A 25,741-nucleotide genomic window follows, 5' to 3' on the forward strand; every position below is an offset into this window, starting at 1 on the left:
TACCTCTGTTGTTTTTCCAGTTAGTCTGGATTCTCTGCTTAGATTTTTTCTTCACTTACTAGATGTCCTGGATATGGTGGATGTCCTGATCGAGGGTAGTGATGGCTTAGATGAAGAAATTGGGCTCTCTTTAAATGAGGACATGATCATCCAAACATTTCCCTTCAGTGCTGTTGTCCCTGCTGCGTTAGAAGCCAGGAATATACTGTTGCTTCAGTCTGAAAATGGAACAGGTACAGATTTTTTTGGTTTTATGTGTTGTTTCTACCAGTGGAGTGAAAGTGGCATCATTTTTACCCATTTTTAATAATTTTTTACCATTTATAATTTTTTACCTTGAGACATTTTATTATCTTCTCTGCAAGCAGAAGGAGGTGCAGATCCATGGTGTTTCCCGCTCAAGAGAGGCATTGAAGCTCTGTAGGTGCTTCTGCCCTTTTTCCCTGACCCTAAAGAGAAGATACACCGTCCCTGCATGAACAATCTTGGTCTGAAGTAGTTGGTTTCAGTAACACAGTGTTTTAAGGGCATAGTGTGGAGATCAGGAGAAGTGGTTTCCATGGCTGTAGGCAGCTTCTCCCAAGATGAGGGAGAGAGGACTGCACTGTTAAGTAGGAAATGGATGCATTTTCCAAAGAAAACTTTTTCAGGAATGAAGCTCTGATGTCAAATATTGGAAAGTTCTGCCATCTCCTCGAGGAAAGTGTTGGAGTCACAGGGGAATCAGGTGGGCTTGGAGCAGGATTTGCCAACCCCACAGCACCTCACTAAGTCCTCTGTGTGTATTTGGTGGTTGAGTAGCACGTGGGGTGGACTGAAAGTCCCAGTTCTAAAAGAAAATTCAGTTTAACTTGTACACATTAACCAGGGTGTGTGCCTCCCAGTACAAATCAGTTCTTCTCTGAGGTGGTGCTTGGCAGGGCTCTTTTCCTGTTAAAGTGCAGGCATGTCTAGCGCAGCACAGTGAAGGTGGATTATTGACTTCAGCAAGTACTAGCGTGTGGAGGATTTTTCATGTACCTCAGTGGTCAGGAACACTTGTCTAGGTCACTACAAACACTTTTTGATCTTATTCAGTACTTTCCTGAGTGAGCTGCTGCCAAGGCCCAAAGTTAAGGAGGGTCTCCCCAGTGTCTGCTCATGGCAACAGTTCAGTTTATTTTTGCTTTTCTAGGAGCACACATCGTGGAGTACCTTGTTGCTGTTTTCACTGATCTTCTGCACTCTCAGAGAGAACCCCTTGCTCTCTGCTTGATGTTCCAGCTGTATGATAAGGATCTCAAGTCCCTGCAAGTTGCTAAGTATCCTCAGCTCTACTGGTTTAACCGATACTATAAACTCTGGATACCCAAGCAATCTCAGGAAGTTGTGGTATGGAATGCCTGAAGTCACTGAATTCTTGAGCCAGTATTGCTATAAAAACCTCGCAGTTTATAGAGGTTACATTTCCATCAGAAAGAGCATTTTTATTGAGCTAATTGTATATTTCTTGTTGAACACATTGGGAGGCAAATTTGCTCCAGGGCTTTTCTCTGACGACACAAGATCTTTGTGGTGTTTGGGAGGTGATACCAGGGCGCAGGGTTCCTACACAGACTCCTCACCAGGCACAGCTGAGCCTGGTGCATGCTGTGGCCTCAGTTCACAGTGCCTGGATTTCCCCCAGGTGGGTTGGGGATCACAGGCCCCCTGGGCTGGGTTTGGTGACTTTTTCTGCAAGGCCAGCAGTGAACACTACAGATTCCCTCGGGGACACTGCTGGACAGCTTAGTTCTAGCAGGACTGCACACTTGTGCTCCTGGAGCTTTGGCCCCGGTTCAGCTCAGCTTATCTCAAAACAAAGGTGGCTGAAGAGATTTTTATTTCGTACTCATTATGGGTTTTCTGTTTTGCTTTTTTTCCACTTTAAACAGTTTAAAAACCACAAGGAGGTAAGCGAAGAACCTACGGTGACACTGGATTCTGTATTTGCTGCTTTGCTAAAGAGAGCCTATGAGAGAGGAGGCAGTACCTTACTGGAAGATGGTGTTCAGACAAAATTAAGAGACTTCGCTTCCCAGCTCCCACCTGACCAGCTTGTGCTGGGAGTAAAGCAGGTGCTACTATACCTGAAATCCACAGTGGAGAACTTCAGCAGTGTAAGAGCAATATTGTAATAATATTATGGTTATATTCTGTTTATCTTAATGTAGAAGGTGCAAATGACTTGGCTGTTAAAACTTAGGTACCAGCTCTTTTTTCTGTATTTGGCTCTGAGGCTACACAGCACTGTACAAAACTGCACCTAATTTGTAAACAAATGTCAGTTCTTCTGATTATTGAGGAGTCTTGGATTTACTTTGCATGGGTTACCTTACTGATAGCTGTGAGTGCAAATAAACTTAAAATTTTAATCTAGCTCCTGGATCTTCCTAAGAAGCCTTTCCAGAGAGTGAAATTCACTGGCCTGTGTAAGTCCAGATGTCCCAGTATAAATGAAAATCTATCAATATTTATTTGGCAGCCTGTGACTTCTCTTGAAATCAGGTTTCTACATAGGGAAGCGGTTCCTTCCCCTAGAAGAGGTTGTAATCTAAGTAGTTCTTAGTTAAGTCCTCTTCATGTTGGATAATTACCCTTCTGCTCCCATCCTCCTCTTTTCTTCACTTCCAAGATGTCTTTATTTTCATAGCTTGGTAAAACTTTGGGTGCTCAACTTGTTGACCTCTATGTGGACGTGCTGAACATCTTGTTGTGCCGGAGTAATCAAATAAGGCTGGATCACCAGCAGAAACGGGAAGATCATCAGGCTGAGTCGGATCTCTTTGTGGATGTGGAGTCTCTGATGACAGAAGTGTCTTCAGATGACAAGGTACCAAATCCCTTGATACAGAGGCACCTGTTGATAAAATTGAATTTGATTGATTCTCTAGGGAGAAGTTTCACTGAACAGAGAGGTGCTGTTAAGGTCTTGGAGGAGAGCTTAGGAACATAGAGCGTGTGGTCCAGCAGTTGCAAAACTACTGTCTGGAGATGTGACCCAGCTACAGCACCTGCAGTCTCACCCCCTGAGCTGGAACACAGTCATGAGAGGTCTGAAAGACTTTGCAGAAAGAAATGTATTCCCTCAGCTCTGTGTAAAGCCTTGTTGTAAAAATTAAGTAGTTGAGGAGTGAATTTTTCCCCCTCTTTCATCTGTTCTGTGACGTTGTGGAGATGAGAATGTGTTGATGAACCCCAGAACATTCAGTTTTCCTCTGGAGATGATCTGAGACATGTCTAGAATGTTCAGTATAACAGCATAAATCCCACAGGATAAATGTTGGGAGAAAGATGTTGATGTGCTTGTAAGTCATTAATATTTTTTATCTTCTGGCCAGCTAATAGTCAATTTAATATTCTATAATTGTAATTGACAAGCTGTGGAAAATAGTCAGATTAATGAGTTTACTTTTAACCCTGCATTATGATTATCTGTTTAGTGATACTGTTACCTCTGTTTGTTACAGACACTGGAGGATACATTCACCTTGATTTTCAGACATCCTACACTGGAGAGCTGGTTCCTGGCCTTGGAACTGCACTGTATTCCTCAGCCTGGTTTGAACCCTGTCACTGTGAAGCTCCTGTCAGCTCACCTCAATTCTGGGGTGCTCCAGCTGCTGAAAACAGGTGCCCCCATCCTGCAGAGCATCGCAAGGGATCACAGACACCTGTTGTCCAAGTATTTTGAAACTATCACCAAAAGTGTCCTGGAAGAGCTGGAGACTGTGGGGAAGGACAGAAGCCAGGTCTGTCCCAGGAAGTCTCACCAGCTGCAGGCTCTGGAGGAGCTGCACATGTACATGACTTCAGCTCAGCTGAAGGAGATCACTTTAACCATGCTGCAACTTCCTGAGATGAGCTTGACTGCTCAGAAATCTGAGAACTCCCCTAAAAAAGAGAAACAGTTAAGCTTCTATGGACAAATTTTGGTGCAGCTCCTTACAGACAGCTACCAAAGGCATCCCCAGCAAGGAGAGCTCCTGCTATCCAGAGAACACATGAAAGCTTTGGGGATATTGATGTCAGCATCGGCCAGCAAAGATTTGGAGAAAGTTTTCCTTCTGGCTCTCCAAAGTGAGCCAGTCCTTGCTCTCACAGTTGGTGTCGAGGTGCAGGCTCACTGCCTCGCCCAGTGCTCACACACCTCCCTGGCCATTGTGGCCATGCTGATCCAGCACTCCAGGACTCACCTTCTGCAGTTTGAGCTCTGGTGTCTGAGCAGTGCCACTGGGAAGTACCTCAGGAAACACATGGAGAGCTTTCTTCCACTCGTTAATGTGTATTTGCAATGCAGAGACCAGTATGGTTTCAGCCGACCTGCCACAGGTAAAGGCACTGCTGAGCCCTGCTTGTGATTCAGGAGGCCTAATTCCCTGTTCAGGGTCTGCTGGCCTTAAGGTCTTGGAATCTTCACACAATAGATAAGGGTGATAAAACTTAGATGTCTGACTTGTAATGACTGTCTTAAAAGTACCTCTGCAGCACTAAAGGTGAAGAGCTGTTCTGAGGCTTGGCTGTTAGACTGAAGCCAGCTGTTAGACTGAACTGCTCTTACAATTACTGCTGCCCAGATTTCTCTTTGGAAGCTCTTTTTAATGCTTAGTGCATGTGAAAATCTGCCATTGTGCTTCTCTTGGTTTAGTCCAGGAGGTAAAATCTTTTTCTTGAGCACAGATAGGTAGAAGTGTCTGGATTGTGCAATGCCACAGCCAGATGGTTTTTGCAGAATCTGAGCTTTCACTCTCACAAAGTCCAAAAATTTCTTCTAAAACAAACCTCCAGCTGTGGGCTGGCTCACAGTAATGCCTCCTAAGATGGCAGTCCAGAACTTTCCAAGCCCACAGCAGCATTACATGTATGGACAAATGCATTAAATTCTCTACCAGCAAAACGATGAGTTAGGATTCAACTGGATAGAACAGGATCACTTTAATTTCATTTCTCTTATTGCCCAGACATGTAAATAGCAGAGGAGACAGGCTGACTGGGGCTGTAGCTCTACCTACAAGGTCAAGCAGAAAGATAAGACCTTGTCAGCACCCTGGGAAGTAGAGGGTGGGTAAAGAAGCGAGCCTCTCTGTAGCACTTCTCTGTAACAGATGAGCAGCTGCTGTAGCACCATTTCCTAGAAACAGAGTCATTTGGGCCTGGATTAGAAAGTGATTTGGGATTAGTGTGGTGTTGTTTAACACCTACAGGTGGTGGAACCTGTGTCATCTGCTCTACCAACAGTTGTCTCAGCTGTCACACCTGTCTTGAGGAAAGCCCTGTGGAAGGAGCTCTGCACTGGGATTCAGGACACCGGAGTGTCACACGAGGCTGCTGTGAAACTGCAAATTCTTTCCAAGTTGTTGCCACCTTCAGAAAGCAAAGGGCTGCACAACCTAATGGACCAGCTTCCTGCTGCTCTGGAGAGAGCAGGGAATGAAGAGAGGTGGGCAGTGTGTGTGCACCTCCCTCAGGGCTCAGTTTGTCCTGCGAAGTTGTGGGATAGGAATGGGAGCAGTAACAGCACCCTCTCCTGAGAGGATGTGTTGCTTTGCACTTTGTCAGCAAGACATCTTTAACATATACAAAAACAAGTGACAATAGCAATAAAAAAAATCAATAACTATCTCTCTGCAGTTGGGCCTTGGCAGATGCCATATCCAGAGTGCTGGAAAACTCGGAGGAGCTGCATTCCTGGAGAAGATGTCTCTTGTCAGCCTGCATGAAGGGGTTAGTTTCCATGTACAGCAGCAATAAAGATGAAAGCAAGCAAGAAGTGGAGAGATCCATGCTGCTGAGGCTAGAGGAATTATTGGTGAGACTTCTTATCTGCTTTGCCACAGTGGGACTATATGTATATGCATGATTGGGCAGCAGGAGATTTTGTAAATATAGATTGGGCTTGATTTCCTGTTTTATGGAATCTTTAATAGCTTTTGCAGAGTTAACTTAGTCCTGACAATGCTTTATATGAAGCAGTTTTATGTTCTTGATGATGACTTTCTGGTAAGAATTCCCTTTGAAGATAGTTTGAGGTATTTAGGAGTAAGAAATCAAAGGTTACCAGTGGACTTTTTTTTTTTTTTTTTAAATTAAAAAAAGGGGATAAGAGATACTTCTGCCAAGACCCACCTGCCATGCCATCTGAAGTCTGGGGCAAAAATGTGGTTGATCATAAATAGAAATCCAGACTTTGATTTTGAAGAACACTACTTGATCACTCCCTCTGTACTGTTCCCTTGGTTTGAGTACATAAAACACAGATCCCTGTGACACGTAACACTGAAGGTCTCTGAGCACTGAATGCCTTTGCCCTCTCACTGGCTTTTGCTGAGACTCCCGTGTAGGACCTGGCTGTCTCTGCAGGCCCTGGGGCCACCTCACAGTGTCCATCCCATCCTGAGGATGTTTCCAGCCTGGCGAGGTTGGCACCTGCATTCCCAGGACTGTTGCTGTGTTCAGCTGTCAGTCTTCTCCAGACCAAGGTTTGTTGTAGTTCCCAGCTCCTCAGGGCACATCAGTTGTAAGGAACACATACACCCAGCCATCCCTTGTGCCATGTGCCAAGCTTGCTTAGGTAACCCACAAGATACCTGGTACCCGGTCTCTTGCTTTGACTTGTCAAGTAGTGATTTCTTCCACACTTCGGGAGTTTGAGGAGTTTTGAGCCACTGAGTTTTTGGAACCTATGCCCAGTTTGCTTTTTAATTCCATACAGCCCATATGTTCCCCTGCTCCCAGACCAACAAAACACTTGCAGTTTCCTTTGAACGAGAAGTTAGGGTTGTTGTATCCAAGAGCTTTTTTTCCCTCTTATCCTCTGATCATGCCACATGAGTGTTTGGCTTGCATGTTCTTAGTGTGTCCCGTGAACAAAAATTGCTGTAGAAGCTCCATGTGCCAAATGTAAACCAGTGTTTTTACTTGCTGCACACAGTGTTTGGTTGAAGGAGTGGACCCAGATGACTGGTGCAGCCTTGTGAAGACAGGACTCAAGTAAGTGTTTCCATTTGAATTTGGTTTGCTTTTACTAAGTTCATTTTCTTTGCAAAGTTCTTATTTCTTAAACAGCTTTTAATTTCAAGCAGGTTTCCTTGGGTTTGGTTGGGATCTGACTTCTCTGTGATCCTTCTCCCAAAGGTACCGTTACAGAGATGAAACATTTCTGAAGGTACTGAACGTTGCCATCCAGTTACTGTACAAGAAAGAATCCTCACTTAGTGAGAGTTTAATCAAGCTCTCCAAACTTCACATGATGATCACACAGCACTCTCTATTTCTGTCAAACATCCTGAGATCAAGAGAAGATGATGGCGTGAACATCCAGACAAGAGGTATTTTTTAATCATCTTTTTCCCGTACTAGATACAGTTAATCTTGTCTTTCTTGCATTGTATTCTCTCCATCCAGTAACACACACCCACTCATATTTGCAGAGTTATTAACAGTGTTAACAGTTCCAGAATATTGGCATTTAAATTGTATCTGTGCTTAGATCCGAATGTTACAATCATTTTATGCTGGTTTGAAACACTTCTGTTTTTAAAACAACTGGAAAGATGGGTTTGGGTTTTTATTTTGGTTTGGGGTTGTGTTTGTTTTTCTGGTATTTTTAACCCAGTTGAAGTAGTGGATTGATTAATTTGGTTTCTGTAAGGCAGTTAGTGTAAGATCACTGAAGCACATAGGTCCTGTGATGTTTAAACCTGTTTTAAAATAGGTTGATAAATTTGCAAGTTTTATCAAAAATGACAATTTAAATTATGTGTATTTCATATTGCAATATTTCATGAGGAAAACCCTTCCAAAGGAATATAAATTGGATGCTAGTTCATGTGTAGGATTGGCTTTGTATCTTCTTCACTGGCAACTGAAATCCTGCCTGACCTTGAAACACATTTAATCTACATAGACCTCAGCTTTTCTCCACTGTAGAGGGGTTTGAGATTCAGTGATTGAAGGAACTGTGTAAGAAAAGGGGGGGAAATTCTCAGGCCAGCATGTTGCTAACAAGTTTTGTACTTACTGATGAGCAACATGTAAACAAGCTTTTGAGTTTTAAAACACCTGAAAAGAGAAAAAAAAGCTCTTGTGAAATCACCAATTTAGTGAAATTAAAAGTAAAGAATAGATTTTGCTGCTTACTGTATGTATGTGTCTTACCTTTCGAGTGTATTTCTGTAGGTCAGCAGGATGAATTCTTTGAGACCAGCTGCAGTATTGCAGAAGCTTGGTGTCATGAGTGCATTCACTCAGGCTGGTACTTTAGGAGCTCTTTAGTTTTGACATGCATTTTATATTCCTGCACATAACTAGGGTCAAAGCCCAGGCCTTTTCAGATACTAGGAGTAGAGAAATCTGGAGTCGAGTCTTGAGTGTGCTGTAGACAACCTGTTGACTTTTGAGGAATCCAAGCACTTCTATTTTCTGCTTCTCGGTTAGTTACAGAGCAAAGGTGGATAGTTTTTGTACCCCACAGGACAGAGTTCCTGTGGCTCACAAACCACCTGCAGTGCTGAGCCCTGCTGGAACACACAGTGCTGAAGCATTTTGGTATTTACTGCAGCTGGGATGCAGACTTAGAAGTTTTTCCTGTGAATTCTCAAGTCCCTGGGGAGGTTGCTGACATGTCTGCCTTTCTCTGTGCAACTCCTGAGCGCATTCCAGATGCCCTCTTGGGGGAGGAAGGAGTGGAGCTATGGCAATATAGGCTACAGCACTCATTTTTAACCAGAGAGCAGGTGTGTAAGCATGGAAAGCTTCTGCAGAGTAGTGTGTTCCACACTGGGGACCTCACCTGGCTGAGTGACTTGTGCATTCAGCTTGGGAATACTGTTTTAAGGTGTTCCCTTGAATGAAATGTTTCATAATCACCCTTCAGTGCATTGGGGAAGTGGTCTGTGGTGTCTCTGGAGATAGGTGGTGATGTAAAATGTCCGGTGCTGTGTGTATCCACTTGGAGTGGGTCTTGGGGTGTTAATTTGTGCCCTGTGTGACAGAGCTGCAGGGCTCAAACTGTGTTTGTTCCAGAGGCGCTGGTGGACATTCTACTGACAGCTGTGCAGCTCAGCCCCTCTCTCTGTGGGAGCAGTCACCTCCCAGTGCTGCTGGGAGCCTATGGGGCCACGCTGAGCACCGTGGGTGAGTGTCAGCCTGGCAAAGGCACTTCCTTCTGCATCTTGTTCTTGTCTCCACAGGTCACTAACTGTGCGTTCAATCTTGGGTTTTAGATCAGAAGATACTGCTGTTGCTTCAGTTGTATGAGAAGAATAATCAAAGTCTTATAAACTCCAGGTAAGCTGAACACCTTACTTTGTTGAGCAAACTACACAACAGTCTCAACAACTGGTATTTTTCCAGGGTCTTATTTTGAAATGAAGGAGACAATGAACAAGGTCAAACCTAAAGGTGAATGTTGCTTTTGTAAACATTTTTACTACGTATTGCCTCTTCTTAATGTAATTCTCTTACGCTGCCCAGACCTCTGTGTCTCTGTGGGTTAGATGGGGTGAACTCCATTTTGGGAGTCACTCACTCTCTATCATTTGGACTCACTATAGGGGTCTCGTCACAGATGGGAGGCTGAAACATAAGTCAGTAGTGGACTTTTCCCTTTCCTGTGCCCAAGCAGTACACAGGAAAGTCTGTTGCCAACAGTTGTGGGTCAGTCTGCCTTCCTCCCAAGCTTTTTTCTGTCCTGGAGGTAGGAGCAGAAATACCACCAGCAGTGCAAGAGCATTGGCTCAGGCAGCTGAGTCAGGTCTGGACCCCTGTCATGCAGCTGCTGTCATTCTTACCTGCACTTACAGGTTAAATCCATAGGTGCCTCTAAATGAGTACATTCTGACTTGGATGGACGGGGGAGAGCAGATTGAATGAGATACCTTCGGACTAAATCCCTCAGACTAAATTTGAAAAGCTTTGCAATGGATGGAAAAGGTGTTGCCAGGGAAATGAGTTCTAGTTTCAAGTCCCACAGGGTAATAACTGCAAGTGAAGACAAAACTTCAGTACTGATTTATCTCCTCTGTAATTGCTTTTGGCTCTGTTGCCTAATGCTTTTACCTTTAACAATGTTTAAGGATCTTGCTGTGGGGTCCAGCTGCTGTGGAGCATCACAAGACTTGCAAGAGTCTGGGGAAGTCCCTGTGGCAGCAGCCAAGCATGGAGGAGATTCTGTGTCTGCTGGATCGAGAGAAGATGATGAAAACGATTCTGTCATTCCCTCAGCATCGCCGGCTGCTGCCATCAGAGGTGCTTTTGGTTTAGCCTGTCCATAGTTACCTTTCTTTGGATATGCAGAAAGAGCCTTGAGCCATTCATTTCTTTCGTCCATGTAATATACTGCAGTTTGTTTCCATCAGGAGAGTAATTTCAATTCATAGGAAGGCTGGAATTAGTTCTTTAGGAGCCCTTCCCAAATTAATTGCAAGATACGGGCCACATCTTGTCAGCAGGGGTGATTGTGCATTGCAGAGGTTGTCACGTATGTGAGACCAGGATTGGACAGCCCAAGGATCCACTGGCAATGGGCTTTCCAGTCTTTCTTACACTTTGCTGACCTGCTTCTGTAGCTGTTGGTCAGGGGAGGCAGTTGTTGATACACTCTCATAGTGAAAGCCGGGTTTAAACACAAACATGTCTTGCCCTGCGTTGCGTCGTATTTTACATGTGTAGTATCAAATGGTTTATAGTGGGGTGAGGTGGTTGTGGAAATTGAAACCAAGCTTGAAATTGGTGTTGTTTCATACAAATACTGGTTTGGATTTGGTTTCAGGGGATACAAGAGTCACTATATAAAGATGAAGCGGTCAAGAGCCTTGATGACTTCTATGATCCTTGTTTTCTACTTCAGCTCTTCAGTGAACTGACCAGACCAGGTAAAATGAGTGTTTCTCTTTGGTATTAGTGTCAGGTTGCTCTGCTGCAGGAGCTGCACCTGGAGCTCTGTTATCCCTGATCCAAGGGCTAATACTGCAAGGAATTTGTACCTAACTTTTACGCTGAATAAAAGTGTTACTGAACTGGTTGGAGATCTGGCCTGTTACAGGCTGTGGTTAATAGAACAGGAGAACATTTTTCAGCCAACGCATTTTCCACCAGAGAGCTGGACATGAGACCAGTGTGTTTCACAAATAGGCTGGTCCTCTGAACTATCAGCAAGTTTCTTGTCTGACATGACTCATCTTTGCACGTGCACATCCCTGCTGTGCTTCATGGACACACTGTCCATAGAGAGAGCCCTCAGAGGTCAAAGGGAGACAAGAAGCCTAAGGACTTTCCTAAGTAGCTCTCTCCCTACATTGGTTATGGTTAAGCACATGGTTAAGCATGGTTAAGCTGTAGTTACAGCTAGATTTGGCTTTCCACAGCAATGTTAGAAGCAGTTGGCAGGCTGTTAGTGTCTGTCAGTGAAATCACACTCACAGTCCTTTGTTTACCCAGATCCCTGCAAGTTCAGCACCTGTTTGAATGTGCTAAGCCTGCCCTTAGCTATGGTTTGAATTGCTCTGTGTAATCCTGGTGGCAGGAAATGAGCTGTCCTTAAGTCCTCTGAGGAGAAAAGGTACCAGAACTACTTGGCATTTTGCAGTTGGAGGGATCTTAGACAATCCAGTTAATGCTGGGCCTTTAAGGTTCACAGGGATGAAAAGCATGGACGGTTGGTGTCTTTGGAACCTAGTGTTGATAACTGGAAAAAGGACACTGCCAGCACCACCCACCCCATGGAGGGAGGGATTTGGTGTCTGGCAGCCCCAGCAGCACTGCAGCCAGTCAGTGGCTTCTGATGTGGGAAGCACCAAGGCTGAGGGAATGGCTGTACATCATGTTCTTGTGGAGCTGTAGAGATGGTGGCTGTCCTAAATCTGAACCTGGAGAGGAGGAAATAGCCCTCTTTGCTTCTCCACACAGAGTGAGAGTCTGTGTCCTAAGTGGGGCGTTTTTAAAGGGCCTAAGTGATTTATGTGTCCTGGTCCCATGGTGCTTATAAACCATGTCAGCTGCTCTTGGAATTCTCAGTTCTTTATTTATTTGCTCTTTGTCCTGACTGCACAGTGCCATCAAAACACATAAACATGGATTTGCACAGTGTTTAATGCTTGCTGAGGAAAAGGTCTGGGGTTGGGCAGATAGCAAGTTCTATCTATTTTTAGCTCTGATACGCATCTTGTGAATCAGCTTTTCCATCATGATTCTCAAGGTCCTTTAAACAAGCTGTATGTCAGACATAGAATTAAATTGGGATGCTTTTCTAATAAGAGCTTGTTGTTTTATGTTAGTTGTTGAACACACTCTCCAGGTTCAGCAGGATGGAAAATATTACCACTGCATGTTTTCAGTGAAGAAAGGTTTTCCAAATAAATCTTCCTGTGGACTGCTGAAGTGAGAACCTTGGATTTCATTCTGTGGCACTTCTCCACAGTATGAATGGTTAGTGCACATCAGCAGTTCCCCAGAGCTGCAGCCTGAAGGAGAGCAGAGTGGTGGCTCTGGGACAGAAATAATCTGTGATTTTTTAAACATAACTATATACACACACACACACAGTTTTGTGTGGGCAGTCATAGGGGAGGAAATTAGTGGAAATTATGTAGGTAGTTGGCAGTAAGATTGCAGCTCCTTCTTAAATAGGAATATTTGTTTCTAGAAACCTCCTCTTGACCTTCAGTGTGAATGACAAGAAAATAGATGAATATTATCGCTAAACTCACAGTACATTTGTAGCTGGTAAAATACCACTGAGGTATCATTGTGCTCCATTCCTGGAGATGGTGGAAGGTTGGCACCATGTCACTTCTAACCATCAGTGGGTAGAAATGGCAGCAACCCTTCAAAACACACAGAACACAAGACCTTCAAGGGGAAACTCCAAATCCTGATGGCAAAATGCTGTGGAAGATAAATGCTAAATGATAAAAAGATGAAGGGTGTGTTTCCTGTTTTCTGTTAGGCTGATTTCTGGTCGTTGCTGGATTTTGTTTTACCCAGAAGGGCTCAGGGGTACACCTGCGTACTTGGCTCAGAGCAGGCCTTACCAGCAGAGTCACTTGTGCCTACACAGGGACAAGTGCTGTGGTTTATGGGCTATTTATGTTGTTATTCTCGTGCCCTTTCTGTTACAAAAGTTCTTTAGTGCTGGTCTTTCAGGCACCCAAAAATGTTTTGGAGAGATGAATTTTCCCTCTTGTTGTTCTTTGTATTCAAACTTTCCTGAAAGAGTGAGGTACAAGATGTCTTTACAGAATTTACCCCTAACTTTGCATGACCTAGTGGGCAGGATCATCTTTGTCTCACATAAATGAGAACAGCCCTGTGAATTTCAGCTCAGGTAAAGAATTCCTGTTCAGAGTGACTTGCTGAAGCCCTTTGTCAGCTGGAGGAGCCTTCATGCACTGAGGTCATTGTTCATGGGGGTAGAGCCAGAAATGGGTGCTCTTGACCAGAAATGTTAAGGACTATAGTGCTGTTACACACACTGGGACACAGCAGGTGCTTTCTGTTTCTTTTCCCCTCACAGAGTGTGTGGTGGCATGTCACAAGTTTGTGGAAGTCAATGCCCTGGGTCTCACAGTGACTGCCCTGAGCAGCTACGACTCCAACATGAGAGCGGCTGCATATTTTGTCTTGGCTTCCTTCCGCTCCCATCTGGAAGGGGCTCGCTTTCGAGAGAAGAGCCAGGTAAGACTCAGCTCCATTGCCAGTTTGGCAGGTGAGACCTTGTAGGTCATAGGCATGTGTAGGAGAGATAGTGCCTTGCTCATCCACCTACATGCATGTTGTGAGAGAGCTAAAAGAAGCTTTTTATCCTACCTCCCATTGTTTCTCCCTTACTGCTTTGTGTTTCCTCCCGTTACAATCAGTGGACAGAGAAAGTGGGAAATGTGTTTTAGAAATTCTTGGGAATTTTGTTTGTAGGGATGGAAATCCTGGTGGAATTGATATTTGACCTGTATGGTCTATGAAATGTCCCAGAAGCTGATTTATGTATTCATGCTCCTGTTGCGGTCATTTGGGCTGTGGTTCAGGCTCCTCTCCCTGGGCTCTTGCAGTTGTTGTATCTCTTGGATGCTGTGCAGAATGGAATCGGGCAGCCAAACCTCAGGTTCACCTTCTCCCTGAGCCTCTACATCGCTCGTGTGGCACAGCAGATCCTGAAGCCAGGTACTGGAACTTCCTGTGTGTGTCACTGCTGGGTTGAAAAACAGGGCCTTGGGGAAGGTTAATCTCCTCACCTGCTTTGTGCTCATGCACTCTTGACTGAGCTTTTCATTCTGGGGAAGAGAAGGGACGGGATGGCCAGCAATATAATGAACCTCAGAGCGAAGGCCTTCTGCAGTTCTTGCAGTTCAAGTTCCCAGCTTGGAACACTGCACAGTACAGCTTCCATTTATTCTTGTCCGTGGTTGTGGATTGGGAATGTTGTCCTCCACAATACCAGCTTTTTCTCTTCACAGAGGAGCACATGTACATAAAGGTAAACAGATTCCTTCTGTCACACCAGTATTTGGACCTGAGGAAAGTACCAGGATTTTTCCAGCTTTTCTACAGCTTTGATTTGGAGGTAAGAGTCCCATTTTAGGTATCCACTACTTCTTCAGAAATTTATAGAAAAAAGCCATAAAAATACAATGAAATCTCATTCTCCTGGAGATGGTTAATTAGAGGCATGTTTCTTTTGTTTCATGCTGGAATTAAAAATGTTATTTTCTGTGGGGTTTTTGTTGTTTTCTTAATACTTAATGTGTTTCTTAATAACACACAATGAGTTGTGCTGTGTTTGCTCTTTGAGCACAATAAACAGAATATTCTGCCCCAACTTGCTTACATTCATCTTTGAGCTTAGATTAGTAACGTTGAGTTCAACTGAAGTATTTTAGGAACAGCAACTTATAAAGTTCCATTTTCACTGCATGTTTGGGCTGCAAACTGACTGTTCCTGGTGGATGTTAGTGATTAAATTTGATATGAGTGGAAATTGAGAAGTCCAGAAAAAGCTATGGTAAGCCCTGAGCTGGCACTCACAAGGAACCAGGCTTTTGTGCTCTTAGGAGCAGGTAATATTTGGAACTGTCTAAATGTCTGATGGTGGTATTTTTCTTTGTGACTTCCAGTACAAAACAGAGCGTGTGTGGATCCTCAGATTTCTTGGGCAAGGGCTACGTGACAGACATTGCTATGAGCTTTATGACTACCAGAGGATTTTCCAGATCATTCTTTCCTTTTTCAACAGTCCTTTGTGTGATGAGGGCTCCCAGGTAAGAATTTCAAAAGAAAGCACAAAAAAAAACCCCAAACCACAGATGTTTGCACAGCTTTGAGATCTCAAGTACAAAGCAGAAAGGAGCAGCTGACTCTGCCTTTGCCCTCTTGAAAATCTGTTCCTTGTTGATGTTGTGTATGTGTGGAGAGGGAAATAATTGCTTCTGTCTAAACCAGTCACATCCTAATCCCCTGAAACTGGACCAGGTTCCTGCCATCATGGAGCCTCATGTGGGTACTGTGGTTTTGCTCCTACAGTCAGGGTCTTTTCTTTTTTGGGGGTCTCTATTCCCCAAGCAGCACATTTGTTACCTGAGTGGTGCTTCAGCGGGAGGGAAACTCACGTGCCAGGAGCTCTCAGGTTTGGGAGCATCCACCCTGAGTATTTCAGGTATCAAAACCTTGGACAGAAAGATAAAATTGTCCTGCTACCTGAAGACTTCTTATAAGAGTAGCACCTATGGTATGAAGCTTTGAACAGAGAATGTCTTTCCTTTCCTGGAGTTGTTGAGAACAGATGGTGTGCGTTTTACCTTGAAGTTGATCAGATACCAGTCAAGTTGCTAATTCTGTGTTAGATAATTAGATCCTGGCTGTAAAAGAACAAGTTCTATTTTCTGTTTCAGAGTCGTATTCTGGAGATATTGCAAAGTGCTGCCCGTGTCACCAGAGCTGCCTATGAGCTGATACAGGATCACAGCCTCCTCACATGGGTCCTGCACAGCTTAGAGAAAAGGTAACCAGAGAAGTACAGGAGAAATGGGAACAATTTTACTGTCCATAGTAGAATAATTATGTGGCTGAATATGAAAGCAAGGGTGACAGACAGGGGGGCACCAAGAGCTGTACTGGCAGAACTTGCTGAACTCTGAGGGGTCCCTCGTGGTTTTGAAAACAGAATCAACCTTTCAGGTTGTGGTAGGAAGGATTTAGAAAACATTTCCTTGAAAAACTGAGAAAGCAAAATGGCACCTTGGTGTCTTTACCTTCTAAATTTCAAGCCCCCTCAGTTCACATCCTGTCACAGGACCTGCTGCACAAGAAGTGGCACAGTAATGGATCTGAGATGTCTGGAACAGACTGCCTCCTGCTGCACAAGAAGTGGCACAGTAATGGATCTGAGATGTCTGGAACAGACTGCCTCCTCCCCTTGCCTCTCCCTCACATGTTAAGCACATACACAGAAAATCTCTTCTGCATAGAGTGCCCTGACAGGTTCAGGCAAGTGCACCAGAAGTGCCCTAAAATCATGGTCCCCTGTGGATGGGCTGCTGGTGAGAATCTGCCTTCCAAATGTGGATTTCTTCTTTTTGTTTGTTTGGTTGGTTTAATTTTTGTTTTGTTTGTTTATTTTGTTTTGTTTATCAGGTTTCTGGAAAGCAAGGTGATAAATAGAATTATTTCTTTACTCCATACTCTGTGGCTAACAAATTTAGGAGACAAGAGAGAAAACAAGAATCAGTCCCAGGAGAACAGGAAACTTCTTCCTATTCAGTTTGTAAATGAATTTCTGTATGTTTTGGTCACGTTAATCAAACATATTAGGTAAGTCCTTTGTTTAATTTTTTGCTTTAGTGGGTTTGCATTTCATCCTCTGTCCAGTTTGAACTTTATTAAGGCCAGGAGGATTTCTTTATCTCTGGCAGATGAATGCCTTTTTTCACCTTCAGTTTGTGTGTTGTGTAGTGAATTTGGATGAGATTTCTTTGACAGGAGTATTTAGGTGTTTGAATACATGGGGAATAAAGTAAAATTTGATGTACTGTTGCTGTCAAGTCCTTAATTCCTGGCCGTTCTGACAGTAAGGATTAAAATCTGCACTTATTAATTAGTGTGCAGGAAAATACATGGCACTTGTGTTTTCTTTTGACAGGACTAATGTTGATCTGGCCAAGCTGACTGAGTTCTTCAGCACCCTCAGCTCCGTGCTGGAATACCGTGCTATTGTTGTTGAGGCTTTTAGGGAGATGGGGCGTTTCACAGTCAACGACAGCATCCTGTCCAGCAGGGAGCTGCTGCTGCTGCTGCACAAGTGGAGCCTTGTCAGCAAAGACCTGCAGCTGCAGGAGGATCTGCAGGCCCTGGCTCAGAAGTACCAAAACAAAGAATTGCTCAGTAAGTGCTAAAATACTTCAAGGAAAGCATCTTTTGTGGCAACTGTTACAGACCAACAGTTACAAGTGAGGCAAACTTCTCTGGAGACAGTACTAATGCCTTCTGTCAGACTGGTACAGCTTCAGGGAGGAGGAAAGGAAATGGAAAGGTGTTTTTCAGATCTTCCTTTCCTAATCCTAAAGTGATTTCTAACCTTTCTAACATTAACAGTTTGGAAGCTTTGGAGAAACACAGTTTAAAAAGGGAAAGAGCTTTAAAATGAAACTTAGTTGCAAAGCTCATATCAGGTTTTGAAAAATTGTATTCTTTAATGAAACCTTAAAAGAAAAAGTGCTGGAGGCTTGTGCTCAAAGGTTTGAATCATTCTGAGTGTGGATGGGGGTCTGAAGCAATGTATAAGTAAAAAAAATAAATAAAGCAAGTGAAAATTAAATAGTTGATTTTTCTTGTCATCAGTTTTGAAGAAAGGAAAAGTAAGATCAGGACTTGGGGAACTTTGCTAGTGTTTTTCTCACCCTTTCAAACTCCTCAGAAAGACATGAGGAGAGTTTTTGGAACTTACTGTCTTGTGTGGGTTGTGTGCTCCAGGCTCCAGGAGCTTCTCTCATCTCCAGGCTGGGTGATCCAGTTTGGAATAGGGTTCCAGCCTGGAGTGCCTGGGAGCTCCAGGAGCCCCTTGGAACAGGGCAGGCTCTGGGAGGCTGCCAAAGGAGGCTGGTGCTTGCAATTCTAACAACTGAATCAAGGCAGGAGAGCACCTTACTTGCACGGTTTTGTAACAGGAGAATCCTTTGGGGTATCTGACCTTTGTCTTGGTGGTGGTTTTCTTCTTACAGAAAATATTAGAGACAAGAACAAACCTCAAACCTCATCTCATGTGTATCGTCACACTCTGAAAAAGAACGAGGTGGAAGATGACAATGCTGCAGATGTGGAAGTGTCTGAGCTGGAGAAATGCAGAGAACATCTGAATTCCATACTTGCCCATTGGGATCCTGTTTTCCCAGCACCACCCTCCACACAAGGAGGGGAGACCCTCAGACCCAGTGAACCTGAGGCTGAGGCGGTGGCTGTCACCTGTGCATCCACTCATGTTGTCACGAAGTGGCTGCTGAGGTCCCTGGCTGGGCAGAGCCTCCTCAGGGAGCAGGATGTGTCACCAGCGTTGAGGTGGCTGCGGAACCGTGTCCTACCGCACCTGGCAGCCACGCAGGAGATGCTCAGGGATGAGACAGCAAGGAACAACCTCTTCAAGCTTTACAGCAGGCTCTGCCAGGCTAGCAGCACCTCAGCTGGGCTCTCCAGGGAGCTCGGGGTGCTCAGCTCCATCATGCTCCAGCTCATGGAGGAACAGGGCCTGTCCAGCACCTTCCACAAGCTTGTGAAATCCCTGTGCCTGTCAGCAACGATGGAAGAGGATGCGGACAAGACAGGTGGCTTGTCTCGTTCTTGTCACTCGTGTTACAAGGCAGTAGTGGGAGGAACTAGGAAATTCCAGGACTTTTTGAATCCATTTAACTAGTTTTTCCATATCCGCCCAGGCTCATGGCTTCCCAAAACAGAAGCTGTGTCTTTGGTGGGATGTGGGCAGGGGTGGGCAGCACAGATCATGGTCACACTGAGGTTTTCTGACACTACAACACTCACACTCCCTCTAAGAAACGTCCCTTTCAAGGGCTAAAATGGAACAAAAGGTATAAAAAAATACAATTCCAAGAGGGAGAATAGTCTGCAAAAAACAAGTCCACATGGGCCTGGCTGCTGACCCCTATTGCTGGTCAAGGATAGCATCTGGCAGGTCAGATTTCCAACTGATTTTCAGATTTAACAGGAAACTGGTTTGTTCTTTCTTGTGAGTAGGATCATTTGTTTGTATGGGCAAAGGCACTCCAGATTTTCCATCTAGGTAAAGAGCTGGGGAACTATTTTAAAACATAGTCCTGGAGGTAAACAGCTTGGCTTGGTATTGCTGTGTGGAAATAGAAGAATATCTGTTCTGATTTTTCTCTCATCTTTCTTCCACAGCTGTTTCTGTATTCCTGACTTCCGTTTACATTGGGGACATGTGGCTAGGAGCACAGGAGCCGGATATGTTACTTACCCATGTCAGATTGGTCTGCACTAATGCAGGTTATGAATTACAGGATGACTTGGGAACTCGGAAACAAGGACAGGAAACTATTATGTCTCTTTGCAAAAAAATTTGGCTACATCAGGGCATTAATTTGAGGAACTAACACTAACATTCTGCACTCTGCCATCATCACTGTGAGCCATGAAAGCCTCCTGAGCTGTTCTCATACAGACTTAACTTGTTTGGTCATAAAAACCAGTATTTTTTTACTGTGTGCAAACTCAGGGGGAAGATTTTATTCAACATCTCTCAGTGGGACATTAAAGCTCCAATTCCCTTTTCTTGAACAATCTGAAACACAGTATTATTTCTATTGTTTTCATTACAGGCATTTTTAACTTTTTGAAGAACCAGAAAGTCTGTATGTGCATGTGTGTGTCATTAATACCCATCCTCACGCCAATATAGGATGGGAAAAAAAGGATGCAGAGCTTCCTCCAGTGGGGTGTAAGTGCAAATAACAAGAGGTTTGGTCATGACGATTTACTGTTTCTTGAAGAGCCTGGTTGCATTCATCATACCACAACCAGTATGAATAGGAGCCTGAACTTGGAAATCATGATGGTCTTCTTGGGTTTAGTTTAAAAAGCTTTAGTGGCTTTTAAAGACATTTATATCAGACCTGGTTTATTTTTATTACCCTTATTTTTCTAATGAAAAAAAATAAAAACACCCTGATCCATCACTGCTGCCACGGTGTGCGACAAAGGCCCATCTTCCCTCCACTTGGAACAGGTGAGAGATGGGAATAAACCCCAAAAGATTTTCTGCTCATTGATTTTAGGTGAGTTTTCTTGGGAATTCCCTGTCAAATCTGATACATTGTTCTCGAATGTGGCCAAGAGGGTAGGTGAACATGCAGTGCCAGAAGGAGAGCTTTTGACATGTAAATCAGAATTTTTTCAGTGGACTCACAACTGCATGCTGTGCCCAGGTCCCTTGCCCAAATACTGTACAGGGAAAAACCAGAACTGTACATTCCTTGTGATATGTATTGAATTTTTGGGGGGTTAAATAAAAATGAGATTAAAATGAGGGAATTGCTACTACATGTAAATATTCTTGGCCTAAAGGAGTCATCGGCTCTGTACCAAGACTGGAGTTAAAAATTCTATTTCTTTAAAAACCCGCAAGCCCTTTAGCGGCTCCATTTTCTGTCATGCAGAATTCCTAGGGGCTGACATCAGGGAATCTGTGAGCCGAATCTGGCTCAGCCGCATGTAGCCTAGCTGGGCTCAGTGCAGCCGAGCTCGGCCGAAGCGAGCCGAGCTGTCCCGAAGAGCGGCGACATCTGCCGGTAATAGCCGATATTAGCCGAACAGCCGATAATGGTCGAGGTCTACCGATCATTACCGAGGTTACTCGAACTGACGATGATAGCCGAATGTATCCGATGATTGACGAGTTTAGCCGAAGAGCCGAAACTGCCCGAGATTTACCGAACCCAGTCGAGTTTAGCCGGCTTTAGCCGAGTTTATATAAATACATCCGAACGTAGCTGGGTTCAGACGAAACGAGCCGAGTTTGGCCGAACCAAGGCCAACCTTACGACGTCGGCCGAACCGAAGCGAGATCAACCGAATCCCTCGAGTTTGGCCGAGCCGCAGCGAGTGCAGCTGAACCGAGGCAAACCTTATGAGCTCGGCCGAATCTAACCGAGTTCTGCCGAACCCAGCCTCCAGCTCTCGTGGCCGTTAATTAGCGCGAGTGCTGTCACTGCCTAATGAACTCCTGCCCGCCCCCGCTCTCCCGTTCCTGTCCGTGCGGTGGCCGGGCCGCCCGTGGGACGCGGCACCAGGAAAACCCCGAGCTGGGTGCCTTTAACGCGAGGCGGCTCCGCTTTCCCGCGCGGCGCTTCGGCCCGGCCCGCGCCGCCCTCAGGGAGCCGAGCCGAGCTCCGCAGAGGGCGGCTCCGAGCTCCCCCGAACCGAGCCGAGGTCCGGGTAATGCAGTGGGCAGTTCCAAGTTCGGCCGAACCGAGCCGTGTTTAGCCGAGCCCAGCCAAGCTCAGCCGAACTGAAATTCTGCTGAACTATTTCCCGATGTGTAAAGTGACAAAGACTCTGCTGAATTCCAGCACACGGGCAAGAACAGCAGCTAAAGCTCCACGTGAGGTTAATTTACCCCTTGGAAGGGGCCAACATCACAAAAGGCAAGGACACGGACAGTAGGTAGGCAATATTATTTATTGTTTTCTTCCACCGCTCCTTGGGGGCTTTCTTTAAAAAAAACATTACTGACACCTTGGACGTGTCCCACAGCATTCCCAAACTTCAAACCGCTGGGATCGAACAGTGATTCCAAAACATTGCGGTGGCAAGCGCTCCGTCCCGGGAGCTGCTCTGGGTGCTTTCGTGCCCATTAATTAGCGCGAGTGCTGTCACTGCCTAATGAACTCCTGCCCGACCCCGCTCTCCCGTTCACAGCCGTGCTGAAAGGAATGAGAAGGAGATGTCTTTACAAAGAAACTGTGGGCCTGCTGGTAGATAAACTCAGATACCGACACTTGAAAGAAGTAATGAATGGAACCATAAATTCCAGAGGAATTCCGTTGCTCACCCAAGGCCGTGCTAAATTCCCGGACTTAGAGAAAAAGAACAGAGACGCAAAGAAAAACAAGGGACTGGAGGGAATGCACATTGAAAGGGGGTCTGTATTAGGCGATTCGGGAAGTTTGTACCTCTCGAGTACCTCAGCCAATGGGGAAGAGAGAGGGAAATGCGGTCGGGAAATGAGGATAAAAAGCAGACTGCGTCCTCCCAACAACCTGAGAGACCCATGGGAAATGCCCATGGCCTCTCCCTTTATTCGAATAAAGTTATAGTACTCCCCAGTTTCCTTTTTGGACATAAACCTCTGGGTTTCGTGGATCAGTTTTCCTGTCCGTGCGGTGGCCGGGCCGCCCGTGGGACGCGGCAGCAGGAAAACCTCGAGCTGGGCGCCTTTAACGTGAGGCGGCCCCGCTTTCCCGCGCGGCGCCTCGGCCCGGCCCGCGCCGCCCTCAGGGAGCCGAGCCGAGCTCCGGAGAGCGCAGAGGGCGGCTCCGAGCTCCCCCGAACCGAGTCGAGACGAGTAATTAAAAAGCAGAAACAAACTCCCAGAGTCTCAGCAGCCGGCCCAGCACAGGTAGGCAGGTTTGGCATTTCCTTTGCTATTCTGCAAGTGTATTCAAGATATCTTTCCTCTGTGACAGGAGCAAAACCAAAAAAAAAAACATCTTACCAAACGGGATGTTTTCTTTCCAGTCTGTCACCTAGCTGAATACCACCACCTACTATCCATATTTTAAAATCAGCTGGAGAACCTGCATCCCCAACACCTGGGGACTGTCTGAGAACTCTGGCCAGCTCTGTTAATTGTTAAGCACCCCTGGAACATCAGAGAGGTTGGAGGAGGCTGGAAGAATTCCAGTGTCCCAATACCCAAAGAGACTGACCTGGTCAAGCCAGATCACTCTTAGGCAGTGCTGCGACTGGCATTGGCGCAGGCAGAATCACAGAAGTTAAGCTAAGATACAACTGAAAAAGTCTTTCTAAGGACAGGGAAGCTAATTCCAGACTGTGTTTGGACAAAAGTGCAGTGGCAATATCTGATGTCATTATTGAGGGAAGTGTGATTTGAAGGGTAAAGGCAGCTGTACATCTGTGATTTAGTGTGAGGGTGGTCATGCACCACATCCAAATACTGAATGGAGTTTCTTAGTGCAAGAGATCTGCCTGGAGCCAGCAGGGAGCCCCGGGGCCCTGGATTGAGCCTCTCCAAGAGCAAGAAACACAGATGAGGGATGAAACACACAGATCTTCCAACACCCTGGGCATCCAGCTTGGGTTTCTCTCCAACATTACACCGTCTGGTAGGAAAGTGATAGCTAGAAGATTTCACAGCCTCCAGTGAAATGCATGGGAGACCTGGAAGGAGCTCGCCCTGTCCTCTTTCCACTGCATGAATTTCCAGCCTTGGCCAGGAACTATCTCCAGCCACTAACCTTTATTTTTCTGTGTCATTTTGGATGTTAATACAGATAATTGAAGCAAATGTTAATGTTCTGCGTCCCAGTAGTGTGATCATCAGCTGCCTTGGCAGGCAAATGGGTTTGAATTCCATGGTCCCATGCTCCAGACTTTTTGTCTTGTTTCTGTGGGATAGGGCAGTGCTGACAAAAGGGACTGGGACACAGACACCTCACTTGTACAGGCATCAGCCTTCCCCCCTTTCCCGAACTCGCCCATCAAAATTGGCACCAAACCATTCGGTATTGCAGAGAAGTGTGTGGTGCAATCAGATCATGGATTCAGGTCCAGGACCTCTCAGTATCTAAGGATTAAACTGTGGCATGAGTAAACAGAGCTGTTTCATATGCCTTTTAGAAGACACTTGTTTCTGTGCAGATGTGCAGGTAAGAACAAGGCACTCTGCTGCGGAGAGCAGTGTGCCCTTGCCAAGAGAGTTAACCCTTGCTGTTTCACAGTGGGGGAAGATATGGGTGTCATGCAGAGCCAAAATTGCATCAACAATGCATCAGCAGAGGTAGAGGGGAGATTCTGCTCCTCTCCCCTGCTCAGGCAAGAGCCTACCTGCAAAGCTGCCCTAGGCCCTGGGGTCCAGCACAAGAAATATGTGGAGCTGTTGGAACAAGCCCAGAGGCAGCCAAGGCCGTGGAGATGCTCTGAAGGATAGAACTCCTCTGCTCTGGAGCCAGGCTGGGAGAGCTGGGGGTGCTCACCTGGAGAGGAGAAGGCTCCAGGGAGAGCTCAGAGCCCCTTGCAGGGCCTGAAGGGGCTCCAGGAGAGCTGGAGAGGGACTGGGGACAAGGCATGGAGGGACAGGACACAGGGAATGGCTTCCCACTGCCAGAGGGCAGGGTTGGATGGGATATTGGGGAGGAATTCTTGGCTGTGAGGGTGGAGAGGCCCTGGCACAGGTTGCCCAGAGAAGCTGACACCTCTCACCAGGACACAGCCGAGCTCAGAGAGCACACAATGTCCTGCATGTCCCTGGGCTTGGCAGAGATGGATCTGGAGCACAGAAATGACCAAGGTAAAAGTTCTCCAGCCTTGACGTGAGCGTGCATTTGTTGGGTGGGTGTGTTGGGATTATCATAAGAAAATAGACATGAGGTTTCCATACAGACACTGGATGATTGTCATGCCAAGGGCAGTGGGCGGGTGACAGAGCAGAGAGGATGACAGGGCAGGGGGGTGGAAATTTACACCATTGGCTTCTTTCTGGCACTTCACTGGGTTTAGGTGCTGGAACTGGGAGAAGTGGACTTGAAGTGGGGCTTAAAAAACAAACAGAACTCAACCGAAAAGGACAAGTTTTGTGTGTGACTGGGTTTAATAGTTTCTTCAGACCTAAAATGGTTTTCTTACAGTATGTTTCACGCCTAGAAAAATTATAAGATCAGATGGTTTCAAAGCCTAAACAAATCTAATCAAATGCTGTTTTTAATTGATGATTTCTGGGCACTTCAGAAAAATTGAAATACATGAGGGATAAATATGTGTATTTTTCACCCAAGTGTTTTGCTCGGTAACATGATGTAAAAGTGAAAAACTTTAAAAATCAATACTTTATTTAAGTCTTCCAAACACTCTGAGATTTTCGTGTACACCTACTTCTCCTGACACTTTTTTAGGAACAGGAAATTTTTGGTCACATGCCTCTGCTACCCTGCAATTTCATATCCATTTCCACATCTGTTGTGTTGTTACTCCACCTCCTGCTTTGTGGTTTATTTGAGTAAACTGCATGGTGGTTTTTTTATTGTTTTTGTTACCTCGTGTGAGCATGCCAGAGGCCCTAGGGTGCCAATAAATGAGAATATTAGTGGGTCAAGAGACCCTCCAACTAAATAATGACAGAGCAAGTATCGCTTCTGTGCAGTGATAAACATTGTGTTTCTAAACACTGGATCACTTGAGGCAGTGAATATTTCCTGCAGGTTATTTTTTCACACCAGTATCTAACTTACTTTTGCTCTGGTTATACTTACTTTGGCGTTGATCCAGAGCAGGACATACCCAGTAAAATAAGGAAAAGAAACGTCACAAATGCAGCAAGGCCGACCCAAAAGGCAATGACGATGGAGTCTGTGGACACAGCATGGTAATTCTGTCACATGCATTTTGCATGGCAAAAATAAAACACAGCAAGAAGATTTATCATCTCTAGTAAAGGTGTGCCATTTGATTCAGTTTCTTCTTTTAAAGAGAGGAA

The 25,741-nt window shown here is 45.3% G+C and overlaps 1 protein-coding gene and 1 non-coding gene across 3 annotated transcripts in view; one reads left to right on the forward strand and one right to left on the reverse strand.

Moving 5' to 3' along the window:
* URB1 (URB1 ribosome biogenesis factor) overlaps window positions 1-20,563 on the forward strand; it is a 41,272-nt gene extending 20,709 nt beyond the window's left edge. For both annotated transcript variants that reach the window (XM_014253493.2, XM_088051560.1), the window contains 22 exons: window positions 63-233; window positions 1,175-1,371; window positions 1,914-2,138; window positions 2,672-2,851; window positions 3,489-4,350; window positions 5,257-5,458; window positions 5,650-5,827; window positions 6,950-7,008; window positions 7,153-7,346; window positions 9,043-9,153; window positions 9,243-9,306; window positions 10,095-10,266; window positions 10,790-10,892; window positions 13,532-13,692; window positions 14,064-14,175; window positions 14,469-14,575; window positions 15,126-15,269; window positions 15,900-16,009; window positions 16,642-16,818; window positions 17,147-17,388; window positions 18,225-18,821; window positions 19,414-20,563. In XM_014253493.2, the coding sequence (XP_014108968.2) occupies window positions 63-233; window positions 1,175-1,371; window positions 1,914-2,138; window positions 2,672-2,851; window positions 3,489-4,350; window positions 5,257-5,458; window positions 5,650-5,827; window positions 6,950-7,008; window positions 7,153-7,346; window positions 9,043-9,153; window positions 9,243-9,306; window positions 10,095-10,266; window positions 10,790-10,892; window positions 13,532-13,692; window positions 14,064-14,175; window positions 14,469-14,575; window positions 15,126-15,269; window positions 15,900-16,009; window positions 16,642-16,818; window positions 17,147-17,388; window positions 18,225-18,821; window positions 19,414-19,625 (4,580 nt within the window). In that variant the 3' untranslated portion in view covers window positions 19,626-20,563. The remainder of the gene's footprint in view (window positions 1-62; window positions 234-1,174; window positions 1,372-1,913; window positions 2,139-2,671; window positions 2,852-3,488; window positions 4,351-5,256; window positions 5,459-5,649; window positions 5,828-6,949; window positions 7,009-7,152; window positions 7,347-9,042; window positions 9,154-9,242; window positions 9,307-10,094; window positions 10,267-10,789; window positions 10,893-13,531; window positions 13,693-14,063; window positions 14,176-14,468; window positions 14,576-15,125; window positions 15,270-15,899; window positions 16,010-16,641; window positions 16,819-17,146; window positions 17,389-18,224; window positions 18,822-19,413) is intronic.
* A 1,126-nt stretch (window positions 20,564-21,689) lies between these two features.
* On the reverse strand, window positions 21,690-23,468 carry LOC106628242 (uncharacterized). The gene is made up of 2 exons (XR_015772028.1): window positions 22,745-23,468; window positions 21,690-21,953 (listed from the first exon to the last, which is right to left on the reverse strand). It is a non-coding gene; the product is annotated as an uncharacterized LOC106628242 (transcript).
* Between the last annotated feature and the right edge of the window lie 2,273 nt (window positions 23,469-25,741).

The sequence above is a fragment of the Pseudopodoces humilis genome, chromosome 2, assembly GCF_049639895.1.
Source record: "Pseudopodoces humilis isolate 2021_Gansu_Grassland_sample_001 chromosome 2, ASM4963989v1, whole genome shotgun sequence".
NCBI classification, from domain to species: Eukaryota; Metazoa; Chordata; class Aves; order Passeriformes; family Paridae; genus Pseudopodoces; species Pseudopodoces humilis.